Source organism: Odontesthes bonariensis, chromosome 5 (genome assembly GCF_027942865.1).
Source record: "Odontesthes bonariensis isolate fOdoBon6 chromosome 5, fOdoBon6.hap1, whole genome shotgun sequence".
Lineage (NCBI taxonomy): Eukaryota > Metazoa > Chordata > Actinopteri > Atheriniformes > Atherinopsidae > Odontesthes > Odontesthes bonariensis.
The window spans coordinates 23,961,606-23,978,801 of NC_134510.1; the positions used below are offsets into that span (position 1 = coordinate 23,961,606).

At 40.8% G+C, this 17,196-nt stretch overlaps 1 protein-coding gene across 2 annotated transcripts in view; it reads left to right on the top strand.

The window, feature by feature from the left end:
• The window catches only part of adam22 (ADAM metallopeptidase domain 22), a 64,022-nt gene that overhangs the window by 4,859 nt on the left and 41,967 nt on the right, over positions 1-17,196 (top strand). For both annotated transcript variants that reach the window (XM_075465491.1, XM_075465492.1), the window contains exon 4: positions 13,819-13,885. In XM_075465491.1, the coding sequence (XP_075321606.1) occupies positions 13,819-13,885 (67 nt within the window). The remainder of the gene's footprint in view (positions 1-13,818; positions 13,886-17,196) is intronic.

Sequence of the window (17,196 nt, forward strand, 5' to 3'; positions counted from 1 at the left end):
TTTAGCTGTGTCACAAGCTTCTTAAGTGAATATAGTCTCTGTATTTCTATGTGTCTCTTTGTTTGTAGGTTGATCTCTTAATTGCTGTTATATCTCCTCTAGCGTATATCTGTGACTAGCTGATAACGCAGTGATCTGTGTGAGTGTAAGTGGCTTCATTTTCCCTGAAAACTTTAATGTCAACTTGCTTCTTGAAATAATCTTGAAATTTTTTAATTTTTTTTTCAATTGGCACAAACAACACTTTGAGTAGAAATTAACTTTATGTTCTCGTTCGGTGTGAATCCCTACAGCTTATACTGCACATTAAACTCGTGCTTAGCTCAGCCTTTCACTAAAGTTAGTCACTGTTGTGCAACTGGACTGAAGTCATACTTTCCTGCTCCCTGTCGTGGTGTTACCGCCTGTTTTTGGGAACGCTTTGTGCACATAAATAACTACTGTTGGTGTGTGCCAAAGCAGGCTGTTCTATGGTGAATGACTGCGCTGTATACGTGTCTCTGCATGAGTGCGTTTGTATGTCTGCAGCAGTTCGGTTATTGTGTGTTTGAGTGTGTGCGTGTGATTTAGCGGTTCATCATAATAGGAAGTGATTTACGGTACAGGTTGAAATGCTGCCCTGTCAGACACAGATATTGATCACCGCTGTGCTGATGGAAAGTGAGCTCCTCTCACTCCTTATTTCCTCTGTCCCTCTCCTCCACCCCCTTACTCTCTCTGCCTCCACCTTTTTCCTTCACCTTTATGCCACAGTCTCCTCTAAAACTGTTTCTGCGTCTTTCTGCGTCACTCTTTCCTGCCCCCCCCAAAAAAAGGAAAAAACAAAAGCAGGAAGAGTGAACTTGGCACACACATACAGTGATGCTCCCTGCATGCTTATCACAGCAGAAATCACTCCCCTGCTGAGTAAAATGGTACATCACAGGAATTTCCCAGGTTTAGAGGATATGTTTCTGTAAAGCCTGCAGCTCACTGCGTGATGCATCGGCCCGTCACAGGTATGGATGTGTCACACGCACAGATGTGCATCAACACTTGGTTGGACCGTTTAATGCGGAGTGATTATTAATTTGTGACACACCGTGTGATTACAGCTATATCATCTCAAGTGGGTGAGCTGAAAAATATCCATAAGAGTGTAAGCTGAAAGAAAATACAAAAATATTTTGACAAAAAACTTTATTTAAAGCAGACCTTCACTTCTAAATAATTGTTTTGAATAACTTAGAAGTGATGTGGACATTTTGGAGCGAAGCCTTGATTGGATAAAAGTAAATTCCCTGCTGGTTATGTTGTGATACAGACTTTGGGATGCATCTGCGTGGAGCCTGTGGTGAATTTACAACCTCATGAGCAATACGACAGGAATAAGCAATTGCAGTTTTATAAAATATGCAAAGTGTTTTGAATTAAAAACAGAACGCTGCGTTGTGTAGATATCCTGTCAAATCATAAACAAGGAACCATGGATGTTCCTGAGCAAACTCTAATTTATGCTAGCTAATATTTTAGCGGTATCACAAGGCAGGGGCCATCAATTTAAAAATGATCTGAGCGTTGTGTATCCCAAGAACTCGAGTTTTCTTTTTTGAAGCTCAGCATCTTTTGTCAAGCAAACGAAAGGGAAACGCACCGTCAGGAACGATCTTATGTGCATGTTTAAATGAGTCTGGCAGTGAGCTGCAAATACTAAAGGGTGAATTAGCCTCTAAGCAAACAGCCAGACAACTTTGCGCAACTCTAATTAAGAATAGGAGACAGAGATAAATGCAGTTTAACATTGCTGTGCTAAAAATCTGGATACTGTGTGCAGAACTGAAGTGATTAGTTGCTTTCGGCTGGCAAAGAGAATGAAAACTAATCAACTGGTTTGTTAATCGGTCACGTAAACGCCCCTTTTTTGAGCTGTTGTAGCTTCTCAGTTGCAGGATAATCTGATGTATGATAGTGAACTGTTCAGGTTTTATTCGGTCGGTTCGTTAGTATAGGTGATTCGATTTTTTTTTTTTTTTTTAAAGACTTGTAATGTATTATCTTGTAATCTGTTGAACCAAAATAAGAAAATTGGCCCATTTCAGCATCATTGGTGGATGTGAGGGACTTCTGTCTGTGTCCTAGTCCTAATTGTCCGTCCCTCGTGAAGAAAGATCTTCAGTTTCTCTCTGCGTCTCACTGTCTGCACCTGAGATTTGTCCTCCTGCTGCTCTCAACCCTCCTGTCCTCTGTCTGTCCTCCTCTTCCTCACTCAGCTGTGAAGTCATCCCCGCTTCACAGCCACACTGATTTTGTTTACAGATAGCTTTCATTCCAGACAGAGTGAACCTAGATGATGGGGCTGTGTGGGCGCAGAAGTGGGAGTTGTTTCAGCTGAATGGGCCATCACTGCGTTCTGGCTACCAGAAACAAAGCCTGGTTCTTTCTGTTTGATCAATGAGTGACACTGCTGCTGTGTGTTTTTGTTTTATTTGATAGCTGCCATGAGCACACAACAGAGATATCTGTTTTTCAGTGTTGGTTTTGTCTCAAGTGCTGCATTACATAGTATTATTATCATTTCTCTTTCTTTGCCTGGAGTTGGTGTTTAGCCTTACACTGTGAATAATGCAAGTGTAGGCGTTTTGTTACAAAGGTATATGCCTGTGCCTCTTGGACACATGTTAGTTGTAAATATAGTTTTCTTCCTTTCAGATGAGAACATTTGTCAGTGGATCACTTTGGTTCAGACTTAAATAATATTGGATGGTTACCATTAAATCTTGTACAGACATTCAGGGTTCCAAAAGGATGATTCCTCTACTGGTGATCCCCCAACTTTTTGCTTGTTTATTTGCTTTTGATTATCACTAAAAACCTGATGAGATAATTATGTTCCCACCTTTCTCAGCTGTGTTTTGTGTCTTTAAACTAACCATATATTTTGGAGCATTTAGACCAACAATAATAATGTACATTCATTTAAGCCCTACCTATGTACGTTTTAACACCTAAAGAAAGAAATCACAACTGAAAGGGAAAAGTTAAAAAGTGCAATAATTGTGAAAGAGTGGAGTCTAATATTTTGCATAATGGCCTATAGATTGGTACCTTCCAGCCGTCCTTCCTTCCCCCTTACTCTAGCGGGACGCTGATAGTGTCATAAAATAGGAACATTAATGGAAACGTGGAACGTTGCCGTGCTGAAGATCAAAATTTAAGCTGCATCTGTGTAGGGAGCAGAGTGAGGTGAATGTAGTTATCATACCATTTAGGAGGCTTTATTGTAAAAGCATTTTGCTAAGTGGTCCTTCCCAGTTATGTCACCTTCTGCCATAAGAGCAGGTTGTGAGTGCTGACTCCTGCCTCACGTATCCACTAACATGGCCAAAGAGTCTAGTACTTTAACTTTGGTTCATCATTGCTGCCTATTTTTTCCCCATATACGCCCATACATATATATATATTTATATATTACATGCTCATATTATCTGCTTTCAAAGGAAAATGGTTTCCTTGCCTTGATAATTCTTTTCACTTGATCATCCTTTTCAGGGTCTTTTTATCCCACATATCGCATTGTGCACTGTGCAAGGAGGTTGAGAGGTTACTCCTCTGTCACGACTCCAACATATTTTGTTTACACAAGAAATGTCCATGGCTTATATAATGAAATTAATTAAGTATATAAATGTGTGCTGTAGTTGTTGGCTCTTTCATTGCTAACGAGATGTATTGACACGGACCACCCATCTGAAGTGAAGAGGGGGTCGGAGGGCCGTTGGGTCTTTGTCTCCCTCAACTCCTCCATCTCAGCCTCGGCCTGCAATTTGCCATTCATGGAACGGGAGCAAGCCGGAATGGTGCTCAGGGTTGGGGGGTGGGGTCACCTCCATTTTTTTTTTATTTTATTTTTTTTTTAAATCATCCACATCTCAAACACACACACACAGAGACACACACACACACCCGTGCAAAGACGCACATCGCCACCCTTGATTACCCCACACCCCTTTTCCATTCAACTCTGCCTCCACTCCCCCTTTACCCCGCCCCTCCCACCTGCTCTAGCTGAATAATAGATGGTGCTGTAACATTAAAGGGGAGTATGCTTACGTGTGTGCATCATAGCTTTGTTGCCTTTTCCATCGTGTGTGATGAGAATGAAAAATGTTTGACTGGTGTACAATGTTACAGTTTAAACCGCAGAATTTTCACTACACTTTTAGGACTTGATTGCAGCACCTCAGCATTTTTTCTTTTTACTTTAAAAAACACTTTTGTCGAGTAAACGGTAAAAAAGCTGCTCTCATTCTGCCTGTCAGAATTATTACATAAACATATGATTCAGATCGTTTTAGATAAATGATGAATGATGTCAGGATACTTACCTTGATAAAGAAAACCTTGCTTGTCATCCTGCTAAGTGAGGAGCTCTCTCCATGAAGGAAACTACAAAGAAAAGATTTTTACAAGAACAAACATAAACAAACAAACAAAAATGCTCAATAAATGAAGCATATTACACCATCCTCGAACACTTGGCTGTGTAATGGCATGGACACGCATTATTTTGATCGCACGGCAGCGCAAGTTTTTTTTATTTTTTTTTATTGATGATTTTACACGGGATGGAAACGGCACAATGAATCCAGTGTACAGGGACCTACTCTCTGTTCAGATTCAGCCTAATGCACTAAAGCTGAATAGACATTGTTTCACAGTACGGATGAATGATGACCCAAAACGTACTGAAAAAGCAACCCTGGCCATGTAGTGGGGTAAAGAGGTGAAGTATTCGGCTGAGTCAGTCTCTGTTTCCCAAGCAGTTTGCGCTGCATTTTCCTGGCTGATGACAAAACTAAAAGTAGATACAGAAGTTAAAGACGGCTTCAGTAATGTCCTGGCAGTGCGCCACAAAGGACACTCGGTCTTCGATTACGGCCATGGGAGTTTCAACAAAACAGTGAAACAAAAGAATTGTAACTTGAATATAGTTTTGGAACCCCTAAAATAACAATAATTTGTTATTCGTTATTTATATTTATGGATCTCACAGAGGGTGTTTAACTGCATGAGGAAAACTGGATAAAGAGTGTAAGATGGTGGTTATGTCTGCGTGAGTTATAATTCTTATGCGAGTAATTCGTATGACAATTTATGAGTGCAGACAAAGCGAAGAACAGGTGGGCAGATCCAACTGGGACTGGAGAGTTTCATAAGCTCTCCGGTGTTATGAAACAGCTGCAGCATAAAGATCCAGGAAGCTTCTCCCTCTCCTCATGTTGACCCTGACAGACACTCAGAGCCTTGTTATTTCTACAACTGTGTTGTGTCATCTTTCCCTGCATGCAGACAAATTCTTTAAGCTAATGTGGAGAGTCAATTACTGGCAATGCTAAATGCATTTTTCATCTATGTGAAGGCTGTGCGTGACAGTGTTGGTTGGAAGGAGCCTGGATGGGATGGCGCTCTGATATAATCACAGGGTCTTTCTCGATGCCTGTGTGAAGCGAGATGCTAACCAAACATCCCATGGTTCAGTGGTTTGATGAATGTGTAAATACATGTTGGTGCATCTGGGCTTTCCTGGTAATGTGTGTGTGTGTGTGTGTGTGTGTGTGTGTGTGTGTGTGTGTGTGTAAAAACCCTGAAAAGCTGCTGCTGCCGACTCATGGTGCGTATCGTCTCGTTGGGTCTCAGGTGCAGCAGAGGCAGTGTTGTCTTAATTAGAGATAACAAGAATGGATCGAAAGACATGAGGCTCAGTTGGAGAGAGGAAGGATCAATACTTGAGAGAGAGGAGGAAAATTAATAGAACACGACAAACAAAGAAAGGCAAATAGCTTGTTTGTGTCTTTGTTTTCGTGTCACCCGGTCACGTTTGGGATGTTAAATCTGGTGAGGAGATTTGGGTTGACTTTAAAGGAGCAGAAAGCAGCGACATTTAAATTTTTAAATTTTTTTTTAATAAAATATAGAAATTGACACACAAATGATCTGTCTTTTATAGTTTTAATACTCATCAGCGTGTTAGCTAATTTGCCAAAAAGGAGAGGTTATAACAACCGCCGGGTCATGCCTCAACATCTACAAAGTTTTCATTTTGGGCCATTTTTCAGGATGCAAAGCTGCAACTTGATCATAAAACTCTAATTTTAGATACTTTAAATCACACAGATAAACGGGGATCCTCCCAATTAAAACTGCCCCATAAAACAGGTGGTGAAAAAGCTCTGCATTGGACTTGAGTCCTGGACCACAAAGCTCAATGTTGACGCATCTCTTTTTGCAGGTTCAACTTCCTGGAAAAGAAGAGTAAAATATGAGACGCGTCTCGTCTTCCCCCACTTTCAAATCCATTTGGTCAAACTGTGATCCCATTTACTCATATATTTGATAACTTACTGCCTGCAATTTCCTGGATAACTTCACTTTAAAGGTCAATTTCACTGACCGGCTGTGGTAGATAACTAGATACTCATGAGCCTTGGTAGCTGGAAGCAAAATGTATTTCAAATTCAAAGTTAATTCAAGTGATTATTAACAAAACACCTTAGTTCTGTGATGAGATGAAAATGGGTGGTGTAGATGATTAATTAAATGATGTCCATATGCTTTTTTTTTGTTTCTTCTTCATAAAACAGGATATATTTGATATCACTTTAGGAACTATTTGTGTTGATGATTCATCTGGAAGAACTTTTTTCCCTTTTTTAGTTTGGCAGTGCTCTAAATGTCATCCCAGATTGTCTTTGTGGGATTTGACTGCTGGCGCTGTAGACTTTTACCCAACAATTATCTCTTGTTCATTTGTCGAACAAATATATGGATCAAAATGCCTCTCAGCTGATGTCATCTTCATCACGACTTCGAGTGGACTTTGTGAAACTGCCGTTTGATCTCTAAAATGTGAGCAGACGTGGACCGTGAAAGATGCTGACGTTGTTATCAGTGTGTGTGCCGAAACTGCGCATCTGTGCCTGTATAATGTGTTTGTCGCTTGCCCGTACATGTGGATGCACCTTCTATCTCCACATTTACGTGATTTAATGCTCTCTCAGGTTCCATTCCAGGATAATTCATCCCCCAACCATGTCTCGCTCACTACATCCTGACATTGATACAGCCCAGCTCTGATCCTCTCCTCCTTTTCCACTTTCATCTCTTCCTCCGTTCCCAGGTCTGTCCTTTATTGCAAAGAGGCGTGCTCTGATTTACTGCAAACTTAATGAGAAAACAGAGAGAAAGGAAGTGTGTGAGAGGAAAGGAGGGGAAGAAAGGAAGAGTGAGAGGAAGACCGTTAGGGGAAGAGAGAAAGAATAGGACAGAGAAAAATGTGAGGAAGTCCTTCACACACCCTTGAATCTTTGTAGGTGGGCTGAGTAAGTGTAGGATATATGAAGAGAAATGGAGTGTGCGTGATAAAAGAAAGTACTTGTGTTATCAGATCACACCCACACCCCCACACACACACTTATGCTCATAACTTTAGCTGTTGCAGGGGGAATTATGTGTGTCTGTAAGCCAGTGTAAAGCTCACAAATGGTATATTACAGATCGTGTTTGCTAAGAGGCCTGTTGTCACACCAAGGACTCTGTATATGAGTCTGCTCTTGTGTATAAGGCAGTGAGAGCTTGTTTACAGTGTGTTTCATATGTATAGAGGGAAGCTGGGTTGAGGTAGAATGACTAATAGGAGCAGCGAGGTTTGTATGGGGCTTCCACATCAAATTTAAGCATTTCATCCTAAAGTTGTAATGTAAATAAATGAATGATTGTATCAAACCTCAATAGACAAAGTGAAAAATATCAATGTTTCTGTACTGCTAGTGGAAATCTAGGTTTAGTTAAATCATTCAGATCAATTCTCAAAGGAATATTAAAAAATATCCAGAAAACCTCACCCAGTAATTGGTGAGATATTTCAGGCTGGATGGTGATGGATAGAGTAATATCCTAACAGTGCCTTTCCACCAAGCTGACTTATTACACGAACAAGTCCTTTAAGGGTAGGGTTTGTGTTAAAGACATGAAGGGTATATCCTTACGATGCTGTCATCTCCTTCCTTATCTCCTTATATTTCTTTATTTGCCCCCCTTTCTGTCTCTCCCGTCTCGAGCCGTCTCACTTGGTGAGGAGGATTAGTGAAGACAAAGAGAGATCTCGAAGCTGACGCTCGCTGAAGACAGAAACACGAGGAAGACTGTTGTTCTCTCAGCATGAAAACATAGTAATGCCTCTCTAAACTCTCTGTGTCTCATAGCTTACTGCTTCTCTTTTGTCATGCTGAATTGAAAATAATTTCATGTCGTTTTTACTATCGAAAGATTAACTGTTTAACAGAATTTACAATCCCAAAAAATTATTTTGGAGACCAAAGTTGCCAACAACCAACTCGTATAAGGATGCATTTAAAGACATGAGAGCCATCAGGGCAGGATATCTTCGTCCCAAGTCCACAGCTCTCCTGGATCCTGTCTCTTTGTCTCTTTTAACCCTCTTATCTTGGCATGGAGTTCACTACCCATCCACATTTGTCACTGGTAGACCAACATGTTCTCCTCAGTGCCCATAACATCCCCGCTACTGCATGATTCTGGAGTTATCTCGGTTTAGCTTGTTTTTTTTTTAGCTTTTTTTTGCTAACGCCGCAACGAGTTGCAGAGAAAGGGAATGCAAGTTTGGGTTTGATTCCTTCATTTTGGATTTGTTAGCATCGGTGTGGCTTGATTGTGAGCTGTAGTATCTGTATCTGCAACAAGAGCAGGAATCCCAGTGCGTTTGCTGGTGGAATTGCATGTCTCAAGTGATTGGACAGTGAATGAATTATAGCCTGGAGACTTTTAATGAGGGCTCAGTGGGAGGGATGGTGGGGAAGAGATGGGGGGCTGGTGGGCAGGTGAAAGCAGCTGCAGCTTTCCCCCAAAGAGAAACCTCACCCCCCTCCTCACTGCTTTTTGCGTTTGTATTTCTCATATCCACTTTTCCATCTTACTGCATAACCCTCATGCCTTATCCAGTGCTCTTGTGCGCTCTCTCTCCTCTTTTCACACTCAGCACTCCCCCATCCTCATTATGGACGCCTGACACAGCACATGCTCAGTCCTTTGTGTGGCAGTGCCCTTTTATTACCAGGTTAAATGGCAAATCCATATGTGGAGGTAGCAGAAGTCCTCTTAATAACTGCGGTGCCTGAGTGCAGATGTGTATGAACATGGGATGGATTCTGGCTAAGTTTGCTTTAATTTTAGTGAGTGTCTGCTCATGTTTATGTGTTTTGAGATGTTGAATTTATTAAGAGGAGTCTTTTGAAGAAACTGTGGGAAAGCAGCGAAAAGCCGGGTTCCTGCCAATCCACTCGCACACACGCATAAACATTAGTCCTGCCAGGGTAGCCTTTTTTGTGCTCTTTTTCATCACAGCGGTGCTTGGCGACACAGTTCGTGAGAGGAATTTTAGACCACATGGAAATTTAATATGTGTGTGTGTGTGCCTGAATCCCCTCAGGAGATCAAACTGGGCTGCCACGCTGGATTTCTTTGCCCAGAGCAACTCGCAACAAAATGACTTTAAAGGAAAGATAAAGTTTGATGGGAAAGACAGGCCAACAGAGTCCGTTTTTAGACCCATTTAAAGTCGAACAAGGTGTTTTTCAGCAGCATCTTTACCCATCTGGAGCCACATCACTGCACTGTCCACTGGTTTGGGTTGTGTGTGTGGGGTGGGGGGTTGGCTGACATAAAAAGAGAGAACTGATCTGAATACTATGTAAATGTTCTGGCTTTCCTATAGTTTAATGTAAGCTGAGAGTGGAGTGTCTGTGGATCTACCTCTGAAATCTCTTCTCGGCCTGACTGACAGGTGGATGTCTCTCTCAGACAGATGCTGCTGTGGCAACAAGCAAACTATTTTCCAGCGCAGCGGAGGATAAGCGGACTATTTAAAAAAGCAATGAGCCGAGGGAGACGGTAGCAGAGAATGAACGAGACAGAAAATTAGCAAAAGCTGTTGGTCCTGTTTGTTGCTGCCACACATCTGGACAACGTAGACGTCCTTCACTACCTGATACCACACAAATACAACATGTCTGACTTGAAATAGACCACTCGTACAATGTAGGTCTATTTTTTATGGTCTTATGTAATATTACAAACCTCTTCCTTTTGATGATGCCCGCAGAGAGATTTCACACGCGCCAACAGTGAATGCATATGTTGGCGCTGATACATTTTTTTGTTTGTTTTTCATATCAAAGTGAAGCTACAAAGATGCCACCTTCTCTTATTCATAAATACATGTGCGTAGTCATGTCGACATGAAAGAGTGGGAAGTACAATGGTGTGGGGGATGGTGATGAGGCTGGGTTGCGTCTTTGTCTGTCAAATAAATTATTTAAATCCCACAACAATTAAAGCTGAAATCTGTTATCAGTGCCCTCCATTAGAGGCTTCATGTGTCTGCCCCGCCGCCTCAGTACGCTGCTCTCTTGCTCCCCTCATCTTGGCTCAGCGTGAGTCGGGATAAAGATCACAAGCTCTGAATCTTAAACACACATCCCAGCATAACAAAGGCTAACAGCACGCCTGCGACCCAATGACTCACGGGTGCACCCAACATCTTCATCCCAGGAGCGTGTGAATTTTTTGACGGCGTATCATTTTTAATTTAGCTGTGGAGGTTAAGGCTGAGTTATACTTCTTTTAACGGCCCTTGCGCTTTCTTCTTGCGTTTATGTAAATGGCTCGAGACGTTTATACTTCATTTAGCTTTGCCGGCGCTTGCGTGTGCTGTGTGGCGATTCACCGCCAGGACAGTAGGTGGAGTAGCGGGTTTTTTCAATGACAAGCCTACTACGATGAAAGGAAATTCACCGCCAGGACCTCTTCAAGTGGAGTCATGCTTCTTCTTCTTGTAAATAGCCGGTACTTTGTCAGATTTTCAACACCTTGGCGGTCTAAACGACTACTTTCTTGCCTGAAAATGTTTCAAATGTTGCTAAAGTTATATATTTACAGAGTTTATGGGAAATCAGCTTTTCAGGCTGGCTGATTTCGGCTCGGACAGGAGTGAAGTGCACTGTGTGTAAACGCTCTGCATACTGTCAGATCGATGAGTATGCCGTTTTCAAGTAGTAGGCTTGCTTCTTTTCTTGCGTAAAGTTTAGAAAAATGAGGTGACACACGCAAGCTCGCAATGGGGGGCTTGCAACCGCGCAAGGGCTTGCGTTTCTCCTTGCGTCTTGCTTTGCGTCTTGCGTTACCGACTATAAACCAGGCTTTAGTCTGAGGTGTGATCTGAGGTCGGAGGGTGTGAAGTGTGTACAATGAAGTTTGCCTGTTTTGGTTTTTCTTTAAACATAGCAGTATTTATTTATTTATTTTTTCCAGGAGACGGCCCTAATGGCAGAGCATGATGCAATATCTGTTCATGCTACGTATTCACGTGTTTTCCATCAATTTCACTGTTTTATTCCTCTGTTGTAAATGCTGTTATTCTCTCAATGATGGTTTGAAATTTCTTCTCTCCTCTCTCCATCTCCTCCCATCACTCCCTTATTTTTTATTGCTCCAACAAGCTACCCATTAGTCTGTGTAGAGAGCAGCCTCACCCCCCTGTGGGTGAGTGTGCACCGATGTTAGGGTTTTCATTCCAATATATAATGTTGGGAAAACTTTTTCTCTCCAGACGCCCACAAAAACAAAGTTGTTTGACACACCGGTCATTATTAAAATATTACGCGGTCTGTCCAAAACGTTACTAATTTTCCAAGTGTGGATATTAAAAAAGTAGCCGGTCATTGACTAAATGATAAGGAGTTATAGACTCTAGGTCTATAAGCACAAGTACTAAAATGTTACTTTATTTGCTTTCTTCTTAACAAATAATAGATGGTTAAACAAATATGAAGTTATCACTGAAGTTGAATATGAAGTTTGCTCAGCAGAGCGTAAAAAAACAAAAAAAGCTAAACAGCTTCCCTGATTTTGTCCACTTGTAACAGAATCCCCCTGTTAGATGCTCTAAAAGTCGCTAATTAACACGCTGCATGTCATCTGTTTAATCTGGACAAACACTGAAACTTTACAACAACTCCTGTTACTCTGGGGAATCATTTCCTATTTGTTGTCGCAAATAACTTGTCATTTTTTGGAACAGTCCAGTTGTTTCCACTGGTGTCAAGTCTGCATTCAGCACTGTCCTACTGAGAAAAGACATCTGAACGGTCCATAGATATCTAGGCTAAATTGGGCTACATTTGGTTAGAAAGGGAAAGTCTCATTGATAAAACGTTTACATTTAGCCCAGATTTAACGGAGATATAAATAAAACTTGCTGACATGGCAAACAAGTTCAAAGCCCGTGATCTTTTGAGTGCTTCTTGCAACACACTGAGCTGAATAGCCACAGTTATCTGGAGCACAACTGTATTATCATATTGCTGATTGCAGAAAACACAATATCCTGCCAGATCTTAACGATTAAACCTGCTGCTATAGTGGTTGTTAGCTCAGGAGAAGTTAGGAAGTGGCTCTGGAGTTACGATTATCCTGTCAGTCCTGTATGTGTTCGATCAAGTTGTTTCAGGGGTTAATTGTTTCTGTGTGTCTAATCCACCCTCCACTTTTCCTTTTGTGAAAACTGATCAGGGCAACTCAGGCTGTTACTCAGACTGATTACTGCTTATGTGACAGTGTAGAGTGAATGATTGCAATTAGCCAAATTTAGCACTGAGATAATGCAGATAGTAACTGCTCATATATCTACTAAAAAGGACCAGACAGTGATAAGCTGAAAGTATGTTGAGTACCTAAGAGTAACATTATTTATTTTACTTATTTTAATCTTAATATTTTTTTCCATAGCTGTTTATAAGATTTAAACCTTCAGTAAAATCAAATGAGCTTAGAGGCACATTCAGATGCTCTGACAGCACCAATGAGAAATGTCCTCAGATTTTCTTCCGTTTTCCGTCCATCCCTGTGTCTAAATCGGCAAACCTCGTGTTTTACTGGTGTCTGGTTTTTGACAGGAAGTTGGACCAGATTGATGACTCTTTGGTTAATTGTCGGAAGCGGACGGTTGCACCTTTTTAATGTTGGCTTTCGTTCTCAGACTGAAAAACGCAGCGTTTCTGCCAGTGAGTTAGCTGTTTAATAAAGACTCCCTATTCAGCAAATAAAAAAACTGAATGTATCTATTTACAAAGAAACACTGCACCTTTAGTGTTGCTGTATGTGAATCTGTGTGTATGTCTGTGTTAAGGTCACTTATTTATGAAATAGGAGGCCAAAAAAAATGGTACTTTATTGTATCTTGAAAGGGGTTTTAAGATTAAACAAATACCCATTTGCATGCTGCTGCTGCAATCCTTTGTTTGTGTATGTGTGTGTTTGACTGTGTGCACCAAAGCTCATACATCTCTGTCTCAGACTCAGCCTGCAGTGTGGATCTCCACCGGGATTCTTGGGTCCAGCTCTGCTGAGAAAGCACACACAGACCGACTTCCACTTATTTATGCCACTCTTTCTCTCTTACACTCTCAATTTATTTCCAGCCTTTTCCTGTTTCCTTCACCACTTACTGACCTTCACTTCTCCCTCGTTTCCCTGATAGACGCACACACAAACGACATGTGCTCCAAAGCTGGATTTCTATAATTGTGTTTATGTGCGTTTGTGTGCTGGAAATAACCTTGTGTCTGTATGCTGGTCAGGGGCTGATGCTCTGAAGCTGTGCGCTACCAAGACAGAATGCAATCATTCTATAAAATGTGAGCATGCTCAAATAACTGAATGACACTCGAATGGAAATCACACATATTTTTTTTTCTCTATTCATAGTGATCTCCTGGCTTCGGGGTACGTGGAGAGGCATTTGTCAGAAAATGGGAGGACCGTCATCACCAGTGTAAGAGTTTACAAATCAGTCCCGCTCATATTCACTCACAATTTTGCACAATTTTCAGCTTGGACATTAGCAACATTTATAATGAGTCCCGCTAATAACATTCATGAATGTGGTTATTTGGATGAGGATGAAAACATCGATACAAGCAATCGACCCAATTACTTTGTTAATGTATCAGGAATATCCAGCTCGTGCCCTGCCAGGGGCAACATCCTCTCTGAAACTATCGTGTTTTTATGGTTTATTACAAAGAAGCATCATTTAAATCCTCCATGGAAACTACACTTAAAAAAAAAAAAAAGCAGGTGATTTGATTAAACCTTTGTCTATCTCATCAATCACCAACAAACCTCAGCCGGTTGAATTCTTAAGCCACCACAACTAGAACCATTTGATAACCACAACCTGCACATCATGAGCATTTTTTTTCTTTTTGCTCTTCTTTTAGTTTTAGATAAATGCTCCAGTTGTGATATAACTGATGGTACAACAACATCTAAGCCAACCTATAGGAGTTGTTGAGTCTCAACATACCTAAAGCCTGCTGTTGGCTTTCGGTTACAGGTTGTTTGCCTTCACAACAAGAATTTAGCTAGATGAATTCTCTTGTGATCACGATCTCTTAAATCTCCAGAGAATCCAGCTGTCTCACGAAGTAAAACCTCTCCTCTGTGTTAACACTGTAATTTGCACATAATCTTGCTAAAAGACAGGCAGACAAACAAACACACTGCAATCCTCACATTCATGACCTCAGCAGAGGAATTTTTTCCAGACTTTGCAGTTCTCGGCTTCTTATGGCTTCTAACTTTGCTTTTTTATTTTGTCTGCTGCCATCAGTTTTTTTTTTTTTTTTTTTTTACTGCAGCAGGCACTTGTTTTAAGTATAAAAAGGCTGATAACATTACCCTACACAGTCTGTCCGGCACTAAACAGCAACACTAGCAACTTGCTGTTATCCTGAAAGAGAGTAAACACTGAATTTAAAGAGGATATATTATACTTTTTTCCCCACTTTAATGTGTTTCCTTGTGTCTGGCATTCCTCCAACAAAGAATGATTCCCTGCCTGACTGAAGTTTTTGAACAAGAAAGAGTGGGCTTCAATGTAAAATGGTTTTAAATAGACAGAAGCTAAAACAAAACAAATCAGACGGATGGTGAGAAATCGTGCTAATGGGTTTACACAGCATCTGTCATAAAAATATATGTAAGATGTATTGATAATATATTGGAGATGAATATAAATCTAGGAAGCCCAGATTAAATCTACAAATGAGTCCAGATGTTTTTTGCTACTATCGCCTGCAATGCTTCAACTGACCTCGGACATGTTTGTTCATGAGTCCATCAGCTCCTCCCACAATGAGATTTAATCACTCTGTGGATGGAAATGAGAAAAGGACAAACCTTCTTAACACTACACGTAAATCTCATTATCACTGTCGCCTTTTCACACAGATCACAGGTCAGTATCAGGTAAATAGCGCAGCAGAGCTTTTGTTGTCAAGTTTGGAGACGGAGACGTCTGAAGTCGATTGAGAGATGGTCCATTTTTACCCGGTCCCAGAACACAACAGAGCGGCTGTGCTGGCTCCAGCCAAGATTTGCTCTCAGCTGCTACTTGTACTGCTTCAATTTCCCGAAGAGTCGGCAGGTTCTTCTCTCTCCCTGAGCTTTTTATTGGTTAATCAATGAGTTCGTTTTCACACAGCGAAAAACCACTCCACCCCGTCCAGCCATACAGTCTTCTTGATGGCTAAATGAATTGTGGATTTCTGGAAAAATCTAAGTGGCTCTGCGGCCTGAACCTTCAACTACTGTAACACCAGATTAAGATTTCTGTGATAATCCTCTGAAATCTCAACAGATCAGTTACAGGACACCCGCCCAGGCGCTGAGTTACATCACATAAGTGGGGGGATTTTAATAGTCAGGATTTTCTTGGCTAAGCAGCAGATTAGTGTGATATTAGATACTTTACTGGGAATGATCCAAATTAAGACTCCCCATATTGTACAGTGTGGCCACTGGTGATTATGGCTGTCATTATATGACAAGTTGTGAATTCATTTACTTTGCAGATGAATATCCAGGAGCACACTCCATCTGTGGTTTTCTATTGTTAATGTTTTGGTAATTAAGAATAACAAGCACCTCTCCCTGTTTATCAATGCCTGCAATAAGGAGGTTAAAATGAGACGAACCCTGTTTGTTACTGTGCTCGGTGTAAAGGTCAAAATGTCAGCCACTGTAACGTAACTGCTGCTCTGATACATCTAGGTCAGGGTCTGTTTTTGCGTGTGTTTGACACAATTTGACAGCAGTGGCACCATCCTGTTAATTGTGGTAGCGGTTCTAGCTCTCTGTCTACACTTTGGGTTCAGTAAGATGAATGCAGGGCAAATCCCAAATCACTGTTTAGCATAAAAGCCAGCCAAACATTCAGCCAAAATTAGCACAATGTCAGATTTCTAGTGAAAAATCTTTTTTAGCAAATGAATGAGAACTTCTAATTTTCTTGTAAATTCAGCAAATTAAATATTAAAGAATCAAGGGGCTTACTTTACAATCATGCAGCATTTTTTAAATTCATTATCTACAGGTTTATTCCCACACTGTATAACCTGTATTAATCAATGCTGACATTTTAAAAATATCAGCTTTATAAAGCTTTAAAAACAGTATAGCATTCATTATTTTCTGTCCATTTAAGCCGTATGAATATTGCAACAGTAAAACCACTGTGTTATATAATTTGGGGAAAAAAAGAAAAAGGATCGCTGCCCTCTATTTTGCTCAGGCTGAATGGGACGGGGAAGTTGTCTGTGCTTCCAGGATCTGCTGTCCTTGAGTTTACTGCAGCAACACAGAGAAGGAGGTGCTGCTCCTTTCAAAATCATATGAGACACAAATCCACATTCACACCTAATGAATTCTATCTTTGAATGATACGGTAATGCTCATACGGATTTAGTTTGTTATAGATAATCTTTGGTGTTTCTTTACATAGTCAGTCTCTTGGTCTATATATAAAAACTTTGAAGGTGCGTTACGCTGTGACCCAGTAACCTGATAAAAGGATTGGTGCAGTATCAGTTTCTCCTGTTTGGCTGACAAATGTTCCTCATAATCTCCTCTATACTTTATATCCCTGTGTATAATAAACAGGGGATAAGGAGGCATTGTCTGAAAAGTAATCCTTTCACTTATACTTTCCCCTCTGATATCCCCTTTAGAAGCTTTAAGGTCACTAAATTCTATTTAATCCCTCACTGCAGAGAGATTCCACTGGCTGCAACTCTTCATTAA